Source organism: Mixophyes fleayi, chromosome 3 (genome assembly GCF_038048845.1).
Source record: "Mixophyes fleayi isolate aMixFle1 chromosome 3, aMixFle1.hap1, whole genome shotgun sequence".
Classification (NCBI taxonomy): Eukaryota; Metazoa; Chordata; class Amphibia; order Anura; family Limnodynastidae; genus Mixophyes; species Mixophyes fleayi.
In genome coordinates this window covers 332082054-332097945 of record NC_134404.1, presented here as the reverse complement: position 1 = coordinate 332097945, position 15892 = coordinate 332082054, and the positions used below count along the sequence as shown (strand labels likewise).

The following is a 15892-nucleotide window of genomic DNA, read 5'->3' as shown; positions in this document are numbered from 1 at the left end:
CTATTATAAAGAACATGACATAAACACATAGAAATAAGTCTGGTATTTACCTGATACAGCTCTATTCGTTGCTCGGATACCCGTGCCTTTGGATTCTGTAAACGAAACACTCTAAATTCAGCCTTTACTACATTTGAAACATTTTTCTCCATTGCAGAGACGTCAAACCGGACGATTCTGAAGTATGGATTGTAATAGTTTGGGTGGATGGCATCTGAAAAAAGTTAGTATAATTTTTTTTTATAAAAATACGGCAAAACAACGTTCATTTGTATTTGATTACAGAGACAGAAGATTATTAGAGGTTAACAAGACATTTATCCGGCAGCCATGAATGCAACTTAATTCTGTCATTTGCAACAATATAAATACATAGGGGTGGCTTTACTAAAACTACTAAGGAGGAAAAGTGGAGTTGTTTCCCATAGCAACCAGTCAGATATCATATTTTAGAATGTACTAGGTAAATGATAGCTAACACCTGATTGGTTGCTATGGGCAACACCTCTACTTGTCATTGTTAGAATCTTTGATACATTTAAGCCCTGATGTGTTAGATTGTTGCCATTCTGTTAAAGCAGTGAAATGCAACCTAGTGCACTTCAGCGGATCTCCAACCATGGGGAAACCTTATAACTTTTCAACTTTAAATTACTGACATTTACGGTAATTACTGACATTACCGTAAATGTCAGTAATAAGTTAAAACAATACATTTAATCAAAGAAAGAGACACCTATCGGTAATAACCGTCCTGTTATATCAGCAGGCATTTTAAACAAGTGTTACAAGTTATAACAAACAAATATGGCAATAAAGCAGGAAGGAGCTGGGGGCCACAGGTTTAGGCTTGGAGGGCCACATGTGGCCCTAGGACCAGCTATTGGCCATCACTGTGGAGTCCAGATATATTTATATCTAATCACATATACATACACATATATGAGTATATATGCATGTGTGTGTGTGTGTGTATATATATATATACACACACACAAGCATATATACACATATATATATATACACATATACACGCACACATATATATTGGATTTTACATTCTTCTGGGTATATAGGTATATATATATATATATATATATATATATACACACTGTCCTATCCCCCAGAGTATTAGTTCTGTGGAGTTCAGACCATCACCCTTTGCGTGAAGCAGGTGCGCCCACAATCCATTGTATCAAAACAGTCGCAGGGAAAGAGAAGCTACAGGACTGTTGGATCTAACACACTGCTGGAAATGACAGCGCCTGACGGAACGGCAGCGGAGTTCCTACATTCAGGAGCCGGCTCTCAATTCTAGCAATGTGTCGTAGGTGGGCTCTGCTACTCCTGCCATCACCTGATTCAATGGAGCTTGGGGAACAGCTGAATTGAACACACGAGGAGGCGGCTTTTAAAAAAGAACCCCCTCTTCCTGACATTAATTGGCCGTTTCAATTAGCTGCGAGGCTCCATACCAGTGTTATGATTCCGTATGTTTCTTTGGTAATGACCTTCGCTCATTTTTTGCTTGCACCTCATAGAGGTCCCAGCAATGAGCGCCATTATCATTCCCAGAACTGCCATTTTTGCGCACACAAAGCTAACATGCAAGGTTACTACATCTAGATAATGTATTGTCCCACAGTAATATATATACTACACAATGAAGATGTAACAATGCAAAGTATTTTTGTACATAGAAGTGAGATAAAATTTTGGTTAAACTCAAAAATATATCTCAAGGTCATATTCATTCTGACTATGTAACCTGTCATCTCTCTACCAAGGCTGGGTTCAGACTACAGTGTTATCAGCCGCTTATCGGGCCAATCAAGGATAAAGGAACGGTTAGCCCAATATCACATTAGTGTGTGCGCTCCAACAATGAACGATTATCGTTCCAAAGCCCATCGTATCGTTGAACGAGATTTTTAAACTGAACTAAAAATCTCGTTCAACGGTGGAACGGTGTCGTTCCAATCCTGCAGTGTGTAAGCACTCAGGACCGGCAGTGTCCATAGATCTCTAAGGAGGGTGCAGAGTCACTTTCTTGTTAGCCAATGATTATGACAGATGAAGAGCACAGATCTGACGGTAAATCCTGCAAAATTTCAATGGTGTCTACCCAGGAATCGGCATGCTGATCGGGAATTTTCATTTTTTTTAAAGTCGCTGGTAAAACTGCTAAAAATATGGCATTGTTAGAATTTATCTGTAGTATGTACCCAGCAAAGCAGTTCATTCCTGATTTTCTCTACATTGGTTGCATGTCTTGACAACAACAGTAAATTCAAATATTAATACTAAACTGTTCACAGCCTTGGGACTTTCTGTATTCCCTTTATTGTGTGCTTGTGTTTTTACAATGCTATTACATTTACATATTTTCTTTAGATATTACAAGAGTGTGACATCAGCGTGAGATAATGTTTTGTTCTCCAAAGCTTGTACAAATACATAAGCATGTTGGCCAATACATTATTGGCAACAAACAACCTAAAGATTAACAAAAACATAAAAGTCTCTCAGTTTCTTCTAGAAAAAAACAAAAAGCAAAAGAAACCAAAACACAAGACCGCAATATTTCAATGGATGAAACTCTGCATAATTGCTGTATTCTGTAAGGATCAGTAGACTCTAAGTAATGTCTTTCTCTTCTAATTGCCGCTGGTAAACAAGTGTTACCAAGATTTATTTTTATGGTACTTTTGTTTTTACGAAGCATCTGTTCTTTGGTCTGCTGCCAATGCCTCACGATTTCTCTTTCCAACCTGGTCTGTGAAAATGCAGTAGTCATCTAGAGAGGATTTGCAAATATTTACAGTTAAATCTACTTATTAAACACAGTTGTTATCCTTTTTTTTAGAGACTGGCCAATTCCTCTCTCTCTCTCTCTCCCGCTGGCAATTAAAATAATTAAGCTGTCTTGAAAGCTGATCTAGTGCTGATCTACAGCCTTTTCACAACGCAGGAATGCAATAAAGCGATTGTCGCACAGGCATTAAAGTGTACCTCTCGTCTACATGCAGAGGAAGCAGCTAATTGTGGGTTGGATCAATGTTTATAAATACTGGTTCAACCTACAAAGAGCTTGGTCTGGGATGCACGGGCAGCACCGGATTTTGCTGAGGTGTGTGTGGGGAAGGGGCAAGAAGCTGTCCAAATTTTCCCTCATTTAGAGATCAGGACATATTACAAATGGCAATGTACCAAAAAGCAGAGCTTACAATTTCTCCATCCACCAATGACTTTAAAATAAGGGGAAATTTAGTATCATCACCATTTATTAATATAGCGCCACTAATTCCGCAGCGCTGTACAGAGAAGTCATTCACATCAGTCCCTGCCCCATTGGGGCTTGCAGTCTAAATTCCGTAACACACACACACACACAAACACATACACACACACACACACACACACACACACACACAGACACAGACACACAGACTAGGGTAAATTTTGATAGCAGCCAATTAACCTACCAGTATGTTCTTGGAGTGTGGGAGGAAACCGGAGCACCCGGAGGAAACCCACGCAAACACGGGGATAACATACAAACTCCTCACAGTATATCTGATTATATCTGATTATCTCTATCTCACCTAGGAATGGGGAAGGAGAGTAAACAGAAGCGCACAGAGGTCTAAAGCCTTATAGGTTTGACTGAGTCTTTGTAACTGGACTAGTCAATCCTTTCCACCATCTATTACTTCGTTCTTTCATATATCCTGCAGCATCAGACTTTACACCAGGAAAGTGTTGTTTCCAAGTTCAGTCCTACTTGAGTTCAAATACACTGTAGGATATAATATGGATGTGAGCTCAGACGTAGTTAGTTCTATGCACGTGACAAAAAGCCTATTAGCCATTGCCTGTCCTTAAAGGAGTAACATTTGGACAGTAGCACCAACCATAGATAGTGGAAAAACCTCCCCACAAGACCGAAACCAGGAGGGATTCAAGGGAATATCCTCATTAAAGTTCCATGTTTCATATCCCAATGGTGGACTCTCTGTTCCCTCTATGCACATTGATACTGACTAGCATGAATTCATCCTTAATAAATACACTGGATACATTTTCATCGATTTCTACAGTTCTTAATATGTTCACTTCATCTCTAGCTCCCACGAAGGTCAAGGGAACACCTAGATTTACCCGATAGACCAGTGGTTTGCAAACTGTGTCCGCGGCGATCTTACAGGGCCGGTGGTAAGAAAGGTGGGGGACTACTTGGTAATAATTTTGACTTAGAGGTGCCTTGAAAAACCTAAGGGTCAGGGGCGAGCTGGGCCGGGGGGCAGGGGGGCATCACGGCTGCTAGGGCCGCCCGCCCCCCGGAAGTAATATAAACGTGATGCGGCCGCGTCATTGATGACGCTGCCGCATCACGTGTCATGTGATGCAACCGCCTGTGCGGCGTGTGCCCCCCAGGCTGACGTCCGTCAGCCCGCGCTTGCTAAGGGTGCCTCGAATTGAGAACGTTTGGGATCCACTGCGATAGACCCTAAAGTGTACAGTATTCGGATTTTTGTAGACCTGGGGCTAGATTTATTAAGCTGCGGGTTTGAAAAAGTGGGGATGTTGGCTATAGCAACCAATCAGATTCTAGCTGTCATTTTGTAGAAGGTACTAAATAAATGAAAGCTAGAATCTAATTGGTTGCTATAGGCAACATCCCCACTTCTCAAACCCGCAGCTTAGTAAATCTAGCCCCTGGACTTGAGAGATAAGGAACAGAGCTACCTTTGCAAAAAGTTCACATTTGTCTTGTTTCTCTAGAAGCAGCCTCAGAATGACTATAATTGCTCTCAGTATAACACAGCATGCTACAGATAATGCTTACTATAGCTTACATCCAGTGTGTTTTCCACCGTCCTGTTATGAAACACAAGCTGGCAGATAAATGACCAATAAAAGTATGAAAATTTGGGAAAAAGAACTAATGATTCTGGCCACAATTCCCAGCCTCGCTCTCGGGGGAGCCAGGGATAACAGTACATCTTCTGTTTTCTATTCCCTCTCTCTTGAATGCAAGGAGAGACGCTCACAAGACTCAATGGTCCAGCTTTGCCAAGTCACCTCGTTGTCACAGCAGCAAAGCAAATTGCCAAAATAACATGTAAATTCTGTCAAATTCTGGTGCTTAGATTATTCTCACTAGTGAGACACTAAGCAACGCTGCAACAGATCTGACTGTAAACTGCCGCCGTCCAAACATTACCACACCCTGACCATTCTGTTCCACACCCAACTGTGCCTGAAAGAAGTGAGAAACAAAAGAGAAGCGTACAGCGTATATTACAAACTACAATGGTTATGTAATTAATCAGCAACTAGGAGAAATACATTATAATCACGAGGAAGAAGATGAGCTGCTGTTATAAAGGAAATACAGGCACATGTTTCTAATAACAGTAACAGATACATATGCATACACCTCGTGTGGTGCAGACAGGCAAATAAAGTTACACACACAGAGATACACACACACACACACACACCTCAGCATACAAGCGTACACAAAGCACCTCCTTTGATAAAAAGGGTTTATTTTGGAGCTAAGAGCAAATCCAGCAAGTGGGTGCAAAATTTGCACCTGAAAATAACATGATGGGCCTAAATCATTAAGGAAAGCAAGGCAAAAAAGTATAGATGTTCACTGACCCCCTTGGTTTGGTTTTGGATCTGGATTAACTTTGTGTTTTGGTTTTGGTTTGGGATCCCTATGTTTTTCTAAAATCCGTTATGTTTTGTTTTTTGCTAAAATCACATAATTTGGCTCTTTTTTTGTTCTTACATTATTATTAACCTCAATAACATTACTTTCAGTCATTTCCAGTCAATTTTTGTCAAGTGACAAATACATTGCTACACCTCCTGTTTCTGTATGAGCAATGGCACTGAGCAATGGCACTGGAGACTGGTGAGTGACAAGAACACTGCTATCCCTGTTTCTGTGTGATCAATGACACTGAGCAATGGAACTGGAGAATGGAGAGTGACAAGAACACTGCTACCCCTCCCGTTTCTGTGTGAGCAATGTCACTGGAGACTGGAGAGTGACAAGAACACTGCTACCCCTCCCGTTTCTGTGTGAGCAATGTCACTGGAGAGTGACAAGAACACTGCTACCCCTGTTTCTGTGTGAGCAATGGCACTGAGCAATGTCACTGGAGAATGGAGAGTGACAAGAACACTGCCACCCCTGTTTCTGCGTGAGCAATGGCACTGGATCTCCTGGGGAGGGAGGTACATATGGAATCCGAAAGTACCGAGCCGGCTCGCGAGCCTACTCAGATCCCCTAAGTTGGGATGGGTTCGGTTTTCAGAAAACCGAGCCCAAGCAACTCTAAAAAAAATTGAGTAAATGTTCTCCAAGACAAACCATGTTACAATGCAAGGGGTGCAAATTAGTTTATTATATTGCACATAGATTAAATACTGGCTGTCTTTTCATGTAGCTTTATTTTTACACTGAAATTTAAAGTTAATCTAGGACATGTCCTACCCCCAACTATAAATCTGTCCCCACGTTTTAAATTTACCTCCCCCTCCAATGCAACATGGTTTTGTTCAGGTGTAAAGTTACTCCATTTTTATGCCTTGCTCTCCTTAATGACTCAGGCCCAATTAGTCCTCATTTAAAGAGTGGAGCACAAAACTTTTCAGATTTGCTTCCGGGACAAACCATGTTGCAATGTGAGCGGTACAAATGTATTTATTTATGTTTGCATGCAAGGAAAGTACTGTCTGCTATTGCATGTAACGTACAAATACTGGTCTGCTTTATTTTTATACTGCAATTTAAAGTTGAGCAAGGACACGCCCCCTTCCCACTCTAAATCTGCATATTTTACGTTTGCGGTGTGGATTTTCGGAACCCTCTCCACAGCCATCCTAAGATTGCGTATGTGCAGTAAAGACTCCAGGTTAGAACCCAGTTAGGTAAGGAGATGACCGCAAAGTATCATTCCTTAACATTGCGATATGGGATGACATTTAACAGGGGGGCATAGCAAACATTGATTTTTTTAATGATGGCCCCAACAACACTTGGGGGTATATTTACTAAACTGCGGGTTTGAAAAAGTGGAGATGTTGCCCATAGCAACCAATCAGATTCTAGCTGTCATTTATTTAGTGCATTCTACAAAATGACAGCTAGGATCTGACTGGTTGCTATGGGCAACATCTCCACATTTTCAAAACAGCAGTTTAGTAAATATACCCCTAATAGTCATGGCCTAACCCAACTCTAGAAAGCAGTGTAGAAATAGAGCTGGACAGAATGTGTCCGCAGCATGCAGGAGCGTGTAGTATTTCCCCTACATGCATACGATGTCTGCATCTGCCCCCCTGCAGTACAATATGGCTTCATTGGCTGCAGATTCAGCACCTGTACAAAATTTGCACTGACCGGGATTGGGCAGGAAACTATGGTTTAACTATGCTGTGGGCTTTTAATTGCACATTTTACCTGACAAATTAGACCAGATACAGTTTATTAAACAGGAATCTTAATACAAAATAATGAATGTTAGCAAATAGACAGCGCAGATTGAAGTGTAGCACCCAAATGGTGACGTCGTCTTCGGCAATACCAATTTAATTCAGCATTCTCCAGGCAGTTATAAGGAAAATATTGCAAGAATGGAGCAGGTGAAAGGTACCGTTAAGGCCTCGTTCACCTACATGTGCTGGGAAAATGGGTACAAGTGCGTAAAAACTAATATGTTTTAGTGGTGAATTTTTAAAGCATTGTCCATGCATTAATGGATACAGTCTATTGTACAGGTAGTGCCAGACAATGCATAAGAAAGAGGGCAGAGAGTAGTAAAACTATAATCACAGCATTAAAATTTTAGGACACAATGGTAGTAACGGCGCCATTAACTCTTATTTGTCCTATTTTTAATGTCATTTTCATTCATTTATTAATGTATTAGTGCAAAGAATAGCAGATGGGTTTGAGAAAGCTCAAAGGGGTAGGTTTTGTGTACTTTACCTAATTCACTAAAGGTAATTTTTCATTATTCAAGCCCCTTCACTAGCTGCTTTGATTTGTTAGATACACTCTCTAGTAGACTGGATCTAACAGCGTCTTCCCCTTAGAAATTCTTCTCTCCTTGCATTGAAATACCATTTGTGCTAGGCATATTGAATTCCCATGACATTAAGCAGAAGGGACATTGGGAAGGAAAGGGGTCTGTACTAAGAGTAGATATGGCAATATCTTGCGATAGATCATTATCTGATTATTTTTTGGCCCCACGATATTAATCCAATTGCATTATATACCCACTACTAGACAGTGTATCTAACAAGCAGCTAGACAGAGGCTTTGAACATTAATGATTCTTCAAGTACATGAAAGGTGAACTTATATTAAAAAACTGGATATGCCGAAATCTACAATAACCATCATCTTAATGTTTTTGAAACCCAAGACGTGTATCAAGTAATACATGTCCGCAGCTTAAAACCACATCACCCATAAACCTTTCCCCGGCCAACTCACAGGCAGTAATGCACAATTTTTCCAGTCCTCGTGCCATTAAAATCGTTTGCCGCAAGTCAGCAGAAAGAAAAAATATTTATGTGTTCAGGAAAGATTAGCATCTTCGTCCCACAGAGTCAACCTAAAACGTTCAAACCCAATAGTTTCAGTCATTTACATTCCTTGCGGAATACAGTTCTCCCCACTATATTTAAAACAGACAATGGCCGATTTTCTACCCAAACGTTAACCATCTGTCTACAAATTGTTTCGCCAACCCTTCAATAAGAGAAAGATGTAAGACTGTGTTCTCTCTCCAAAGCCGTTCTGTGTAATTCTCATTGTTATGAACTATCTCCGGCTCGTCCCGTTAATTGCCCACCCTGATTACTGTAACCTTTCTCTGTCTCTCTCCATTGTCCATTATAATCAGTGCAATTATCAAGGGTTTGTGGTCGGAAGGCCCTGTGCCATTACAAATATAAAAAAGAGAAAGTGTCCTTGTAATACTGGAATACTGATGAAACGTTCATAAACGGTATCAGAAAAAGAATCTAAAATTGCTCTTTTGCACTGAAACTTTCGCAACGTGAACTGTGTGATTAAATTAATGCTAAAAAGTGCAGGATTTGAATTTTGAACATTTTTATCCGATATAAATCTCCATTATATCTGATGTATTTTTGTTTAAACCACGGAAGGAGGGCTGCATATAAAGATGTTATTTCCTCCAGTGTGGGAAAGTATCGGAGTTGGGGATATGAATACTAGTGACGTGACAATGGGGTCAGGCTGTTTGTAGCGCATGATCTTTGTAAAGGAGGAGGAGAAGGCAGACGGATTAAATTAGAGGTACAGAGCAGGGACAAGAGGTCATAAGTTATATACTTGCTCTCCTGTTGGTGACAAATCACATTGGGCCTGATTTATGTTTGGATGTACGTCCTTTTGTGTGCCCCCTAAACGATTGTCACAATTTTGGCCATACAGCAGGGGTCGGGGCTAAGATGACGCAATATTTGCGTCATTAAGACCCCCCCACCCCTGGCACTTATCTATTGTAGGGGCGAGAGCCGGGAAGTCTCCCAGAAATGCGGGAGTCTTCCGGACATTTCGGGAGAGTAGGCAGCTATGCGTTAAAGAAAAGCAGCTAATGAATCTCTAGAGACTGAAGTGTCTTTTACATTTCTGTCTCCATTACTGAAGTCATGTTGTCTTACCTGTCAGTCTTTGATTAAATCTTGGTCTCCATGAAAATGGCCACCTCCATAGGCATCAATACATGGACATAGGACACAATTTCTGAACTAGTGTCATCATGCCGCAGATGGCGAAGCCAACCACGTCTTGTACTGGCTCAGCATCAGGGAGAATGCCAGGCTCTTCAGGGAGTGAGGGAGATCACCCCTATTTCAGGGAGTCTCCCTGACATTCAGGGAGAGTTGGCAAGTATGGGTCACGGCCTAGTCTTTTGATTGGAATACTACACATATGCATGTCAATAACTAGCACGGAACATGTGTATGCAGGTAAGATAGACAATAGAAACTGATTATATTTACAGTATGCATTTAGAACATCTTGATTTATGTATTTAATGTAAAATATATATATATTTTTGAAACCAACCATATTTTTATTAATGAAATGTTTAGAGTTGCTCATTTATTTTGCAATCTAATTTTTTTTGCATGTATTCTTATGTGACCTTATATTACTTGTGCATATCCTGCACTGTGATCTGTCTGTTAACATACAGCAAGTACTGTTTGGACAGAGTGTAAATACAGCCAGATTCAGTCCAAAACGCATGTTGAGATCCGTTTGGTGTTGAACACAGTCGTAATTACCCTCATGCTCCTTTATTAAACTGCAACTTGCGTTCTAATTTGAATCAGGCTCATTGTGTCCTTCTGTAAGAAGTGTAAATGGAGGAGGGATTGCTCACATTCTTACTGACAATAAGTAATTGGACACTGTTGTGTTGGTTTATATAACCCATTAATGCTTTGTTTGTAATAGAAACATATTTGCACTAATTCTGATTATCCAGTTGCATTTTTGGGCCAAAGAAAAATAATCATCCCATAAATACCTTTCAAGGTACAAAAAAAAAGACTGTCCTGGACAATGGGAGTATGGGAGTCCTAGGAAAGGTACACCTTAAATGTCAAACCAAAAGTTATCTAAGGTATAACATGATCTATTGTGGTATAATAAATGATATGCTTTATCTCCAGGTGTTGTATTCCCAGCATGCTTTGTCAGTAGATAGCCAGCCAATAGCTGGGACTTGTAGTTTCCCAACACCTGGAGAGCCACAGTTTGGCCAGGCCTGTAATCTAGATAGTCATCATTGGGCCACTTAATGACATAGAATTGATTGTGCACTGTGGACAAGTCTGGCATATACATATTAGAGATGCTCATTGACCCCCATGAACTGGTTTTGGTTTTGGATCTGGATTAGCTTCGTGTTTTAGTTTTGGTTTTGGCAAAACCGCCCTCGTGTGTTTTGGTTTTGGTTTTGGATTTTTTCAGAAAAATCCTAAAATATGCTAAAATCACATCATTTTGCATTTTTTTTGTTCCTACAATAACACTAATTTCAAGTCATTTGCAGTCAATTTTGACCATCTCACAATATTATTTTCATACACTTTCGGACAAATACTGCAGCGACCTGGCTGGATGGTAAGCGACAGAGCAATGACACAAATACACGGCAGTTCCTAGCACATCTAGGACACATTGGCACACAGCAGTGGCAGAAAAGAAAAATGGGGGTCCGACCTCCCTCCCACACCCCGTTATGTTGGGTCTTAAAAAGGAATCCAAAACTTGCGAGATCGGGAATCCAAAACTCGCGAGATCCGAGATCCGACGACGTAACGATGACGTTTTGTCTCGTTATCAATTCCGAGGACGCGCAAAAGTACCGAACCGGCGGTACCCCTAAGTTCACGTGTGTTGGGTTCTCGGGGAACCGAACCTGAGCATCTCTAATACATACGTAGATAAATAATACGGCTTGAGTAGAAGCTTTTCACCTTTAAAAAAAAATAGATCTTCCAATCTTTGCCATAATTCTGTCAACTTAATAACATTGGCACCCAGTCCCTTTCTTACCGGCCAGGCAGGTACTGTGCCAGCCAGGTGGCAACCCGACCTGAGTTTTGCTTTCTAAAGACTGTTCTTTGAGGACTTTAGAGTTAATGCATGAGGTCAGGAACGTACCCAGGAGACTTGTGAAACACAAACTTCAAGGGGATTTTGCTGCAGATGTGGAGGATGCACCTGCGCCCAAGGCTCCAGTAAACGCCAGGACGGGTGCCGGAGCCAAAACAAAAAAAAGGATGAAGTCTCTGGGCTGCCATAACCAGAGCTGGGGGGACTCATCAATATAAAACGCTAATTAAACCAAATCAGCAGCGATGTCCTTGTATTCATCTCAATCAACATCAGCCAAATCCAGTGCTTAATGCAGAATACACTTTCCAGGAATCTTTTTCAATTTAAAAAAAATCAGTTTTGATCAGTAAATATAATAGTACTAAAGGCTGAACAATTGTTGCTAAAGAAACATTGTGCAAATAGAAGATTTCCCATTAACACTTTCATTAAATTATACCAAATTTCACTAATTTACTATGTGTCAAAGAGATAATCATTTTTAACTGTTTACAAGCAAATTTAACACTTTTATCAAGACATATATCGGGAAAGATTCTATTTTTTAATTAAGCAAGGAAAACTAACCCAAAATATGTAAAAATATATATATATACGTTTTTCCTTGATTTCACCTATAACCTTTTGTAGATCATAAGTCCTGTTGCATAAGTACACCTCTAATTGTATTTTTCTATTTTTTTTAACTAGAGGGACACCAAATACATTCTGAGAATGTCATATGGTTGAAGACTTAACAATCCTTCTAACAAGGAAAAGTGGATTTGTTGCCTGTAGTAACCAATCTAACTCTAGCTATCGTTTATATAGCCATACAAGTGCCAGTCAGGCCACAAAAGAGGAGCTAACTAGAGTTTTGGACCAGAACAGGCCAGTCTGCAGGGGTGCGAGGTTCCCGGGATAGAGTCTTTGAATTCCTCGCTGTATTCTGTAAATTGTCGTTTTGCTGTATTTATGTTAGCTATGAAGAGAGCTGGGACAACACCGGTCATATAATTCTGCTGTGTGGTTTACGTAGGACCGGGAACACTTATAGCTAAAATCCACCAGTGAAACGGCTAATTTTACACTTTTACTCATCTCTCCTTACACCTTCTTGTTTTCCGTAGTGGGTACTTGTAAAGAAATGACTTAGATAAATGTGGTGGCTTTGGACAAGCAATGGGCTTAGCAGGTCCCTCACAGACTTTGCATTTGCTCCCAGAAAGATGGGACAATCTAGAGGTTCCAAAGATCTACACCAATGATAGGCAACCTGATACACTTCACCATGCGGCCATCTAACCCTCAAAGCACATTACACCTAATCTCAGTAATAACATAAAACAATACGTTTAATCAAAGAAAGAGACGTCTATCTGTAATAACATATTAGCCGACATTTTATACAAGTGTTACACGCTAGAACAAACATCTATAAAGCCATACTTGCCAAGTCTCCCGGAATGTCAGGAAGACTCCCGAAATTCAGGTCGGTCTTATGGATTGCCGGGAGAGCTGGCAAATCTCCCGCATCCCACAATTGCGGGGCTAAAATGACCCGATTCGCGGTGAATCGCGTCATTTTGGCCCCACTCCCCGCGACAAAACGGCATATTTGACGTGGGTGCAGGGCCAAAATGCCGTGTTTCACCGTGCCCCTCCCCCTCACGCCCTCTAGACACGCCCACTCCCAGATACAACTTGACAAAGGTAGGCAAGTATGTATAAAGCAGGTAGGACCTTGGGGCCCCAGGTGAAAGCATGGAGGGCCACCTGTCTACACCATAGTTTCTACATCTGATATAGATTAATCACATTTACAGCAAGTCCCATATTTACCGGCTGGGCCAGCAAATAACTGGCAAGGGGGAAAACTTAGCACGCACCCACTTTAGCACAGTTTGTAGTGGAGTAGCATATATTATTAATTTCACTTAAATATGCCCCAATGCTTAGAAATAGTCCACAGTATTAAAAGTCCCTGGTATCATTTGCATGGAGCAGCCTATGTATCAAGTATCATGGCAGGGGAACCTGAAACAAATGATTTATTTATACTAATTCTTGCAGGAAAGGCATCCAATCCATTCTTCAATTCTGTTATTGGATTTGCCATCACCACCTCCTGTGCTAAGGAATGCCAACAGCTTCACCACCCTTACAGTAAAGAACCCCTCCCTATGCTTCCTGTGCGGTCTTTTTGTCATTGAAGACACCTCGTCTTCTGTATGGTCACAATTAAAGCGTGAGGTGGGAGACACAGCATAGCAATGTGATTATACATAATTCCTGCCATTCAAACAAATTCTGTCTAACAAGTCCTTAGCATACACACAATGGAACAGATGTTGTGCTAGTAGGATAGAAGTGAAAGGAAATATGTGCAATTAAGTTTCTATGCAAAGCAGAGGACCCTCCTATTTCCGGCAGTGGTAATAGTTACAGAATGCTCTTAAGTGACAGAGAATCTGTGCAATTATTTCTATGAATTTTTCATGAAATTTTAAGCTTGGGTTCCAATTTACGGACACGAAAATCTTACCCAGACAATACAGAACTGCAAGCGGTCTGTATAATGGTTCCCATACCTGTATGCTAGATGCAACACATTTAAAAGTGTAGATGAAGATGGTGATCATAAAGTAGTAGGATGCAAGATTTTGTCGACAATATTTACTATTCTCAGCCAGATCAATAATCCCGCAAAAGTAGATGCAGCCAGAGGTTAAGAGGGCAGTTCCAAAAACTTTAATAGGGACAAGGCGGACATATAGACTCAGTTTTGCAAAATAAAACGCTATGAAGCTCATTTAGAGTCGGCGCAATGTGCGTCTTAGACGTGGAGGAGTGGGAGTGTGCCGCAGCTTGGTAGGGTATTACGAGTGCCATGCAACCCCAGTTGCGTCCCGCTCATAATACCCTACCGAGCTGCGAGCAGTTCCTGCAGCTAGCTAACTACTTGCGCCACCTAATTCCTGACGCACAGTTTTAGCCCTTTATTGACGTGAGTTGCGTCTGCGTCCAGGATTTATTTACGGGGGTCACACCCCCTGTGTCTTTATTATACAAGTTCACGTTTTCACAATTCTGCGTTCCGCCCTTTCCCTCGTAGTGAGCTGCAAGCTGTGGCAAGTGTAAATTTGCGTCCAAGATGCCGGCGGATATGGTGCTTGCTGCACATGCGTGATAGTGGTTTTGTGGTCGATGCGCCTAAAACGGACTTTGCGTCCGACTCTAAATGAGGCCCTCTGTGTGCAAGTTCAATACGGCGCTACAACAGTTAACTGTATTTTTTCCCCTCCCCCCGACTAATGATAACCTCACAAAATCAAATGTAGGCTTCATTTTTGGCTCGCTGAAGAAAACAGGTCATCAATAACTTGCAGAACTAAATATTATCACGTAACAGTCCATTACACATCCTAGATTTCCAACGTTTGTTTGCAGAAGCAGTATGATACCAGACAATACGTAGGCCTTGTGTAGCGGACAGGCTCCAGAGCCCATTAATTAAAAATCAGTTGTGTGTTTTCTGCACCATGGGCTTGTGCAGGACAAAGAACACTATCCCACAAACATTTTGAAAGTTTTAAAATAAGAACAAATAAACATTTCCCCAAATCCTTTTTTTTTTCTTCATAAATCACAGTGCCACCAATGTCTGGAAAGCTTCACTTTGTACTCGATAAACACAATGTTGTTTTGGGACTAAAGGAAATAGGAGTGGGGGTATTCTAGAGTTATTGCACAACCGTCGTTTGAATTATTCAGTATGGTATTATGTATCCCTGCCCTGGGGCAAGGAAATTGAAGTGTAATTATCTCTGTAACTTGCTTCTGCATAATGTCAGTGTAATAAACAGTGCTTCAGTTTTCAATTAGTCTCATTAACTTCTCCATTCAAAACAGAAAGAATGTGTGATGCATGACTGAATTATATCTGTATGAACATCCAAGGTCGTTCAATATAACATAGCCGTACAGGATGGCATTGCCTATAGTGATCATCATCATCATCAGTTATTTATATAGCGCCACTAATTCTGCAGCGCTCTACAGAGAACTCATTCACAGCAGTCCCTGCCCCTTAGGAGCTTACAGTCTAAATTCCCTAACATACACACACACAGAGTCTAGGGTCAATTTGATAACAGTCAATTAACCTACCAGTATGTTTTTGGCGTGTGGGAGGGAACCGGAGCACCCGGAGGAAAC

The 15892-nt window shown here is 41.0% G+C and overlaps 1 protein-coding gene across 2 annotated transcripts in view; it reads right to left on the bottom strand.

Annotated features, from left to right (window-relative positions):
- The window catches only part of TGFB2 (transforming growth factor beta 2), a 114099-nt gene that overhangs the window by 18467 nt on the left and 79740 nt on the right, over window positions 1–15892 (bottom strand). For both annotated transcript variants that reach the window (XM_075204261.1, XM_075204262.1), the window contains exon 2: window positions 51–214. In XM_075204261.1, the coding sequence (XP_075060362.1) occupies window positions 51–214 (164 nt within the window). The remainder of the gene's footprint in view (window positions 1–50; window positions 215–15892) is intronic.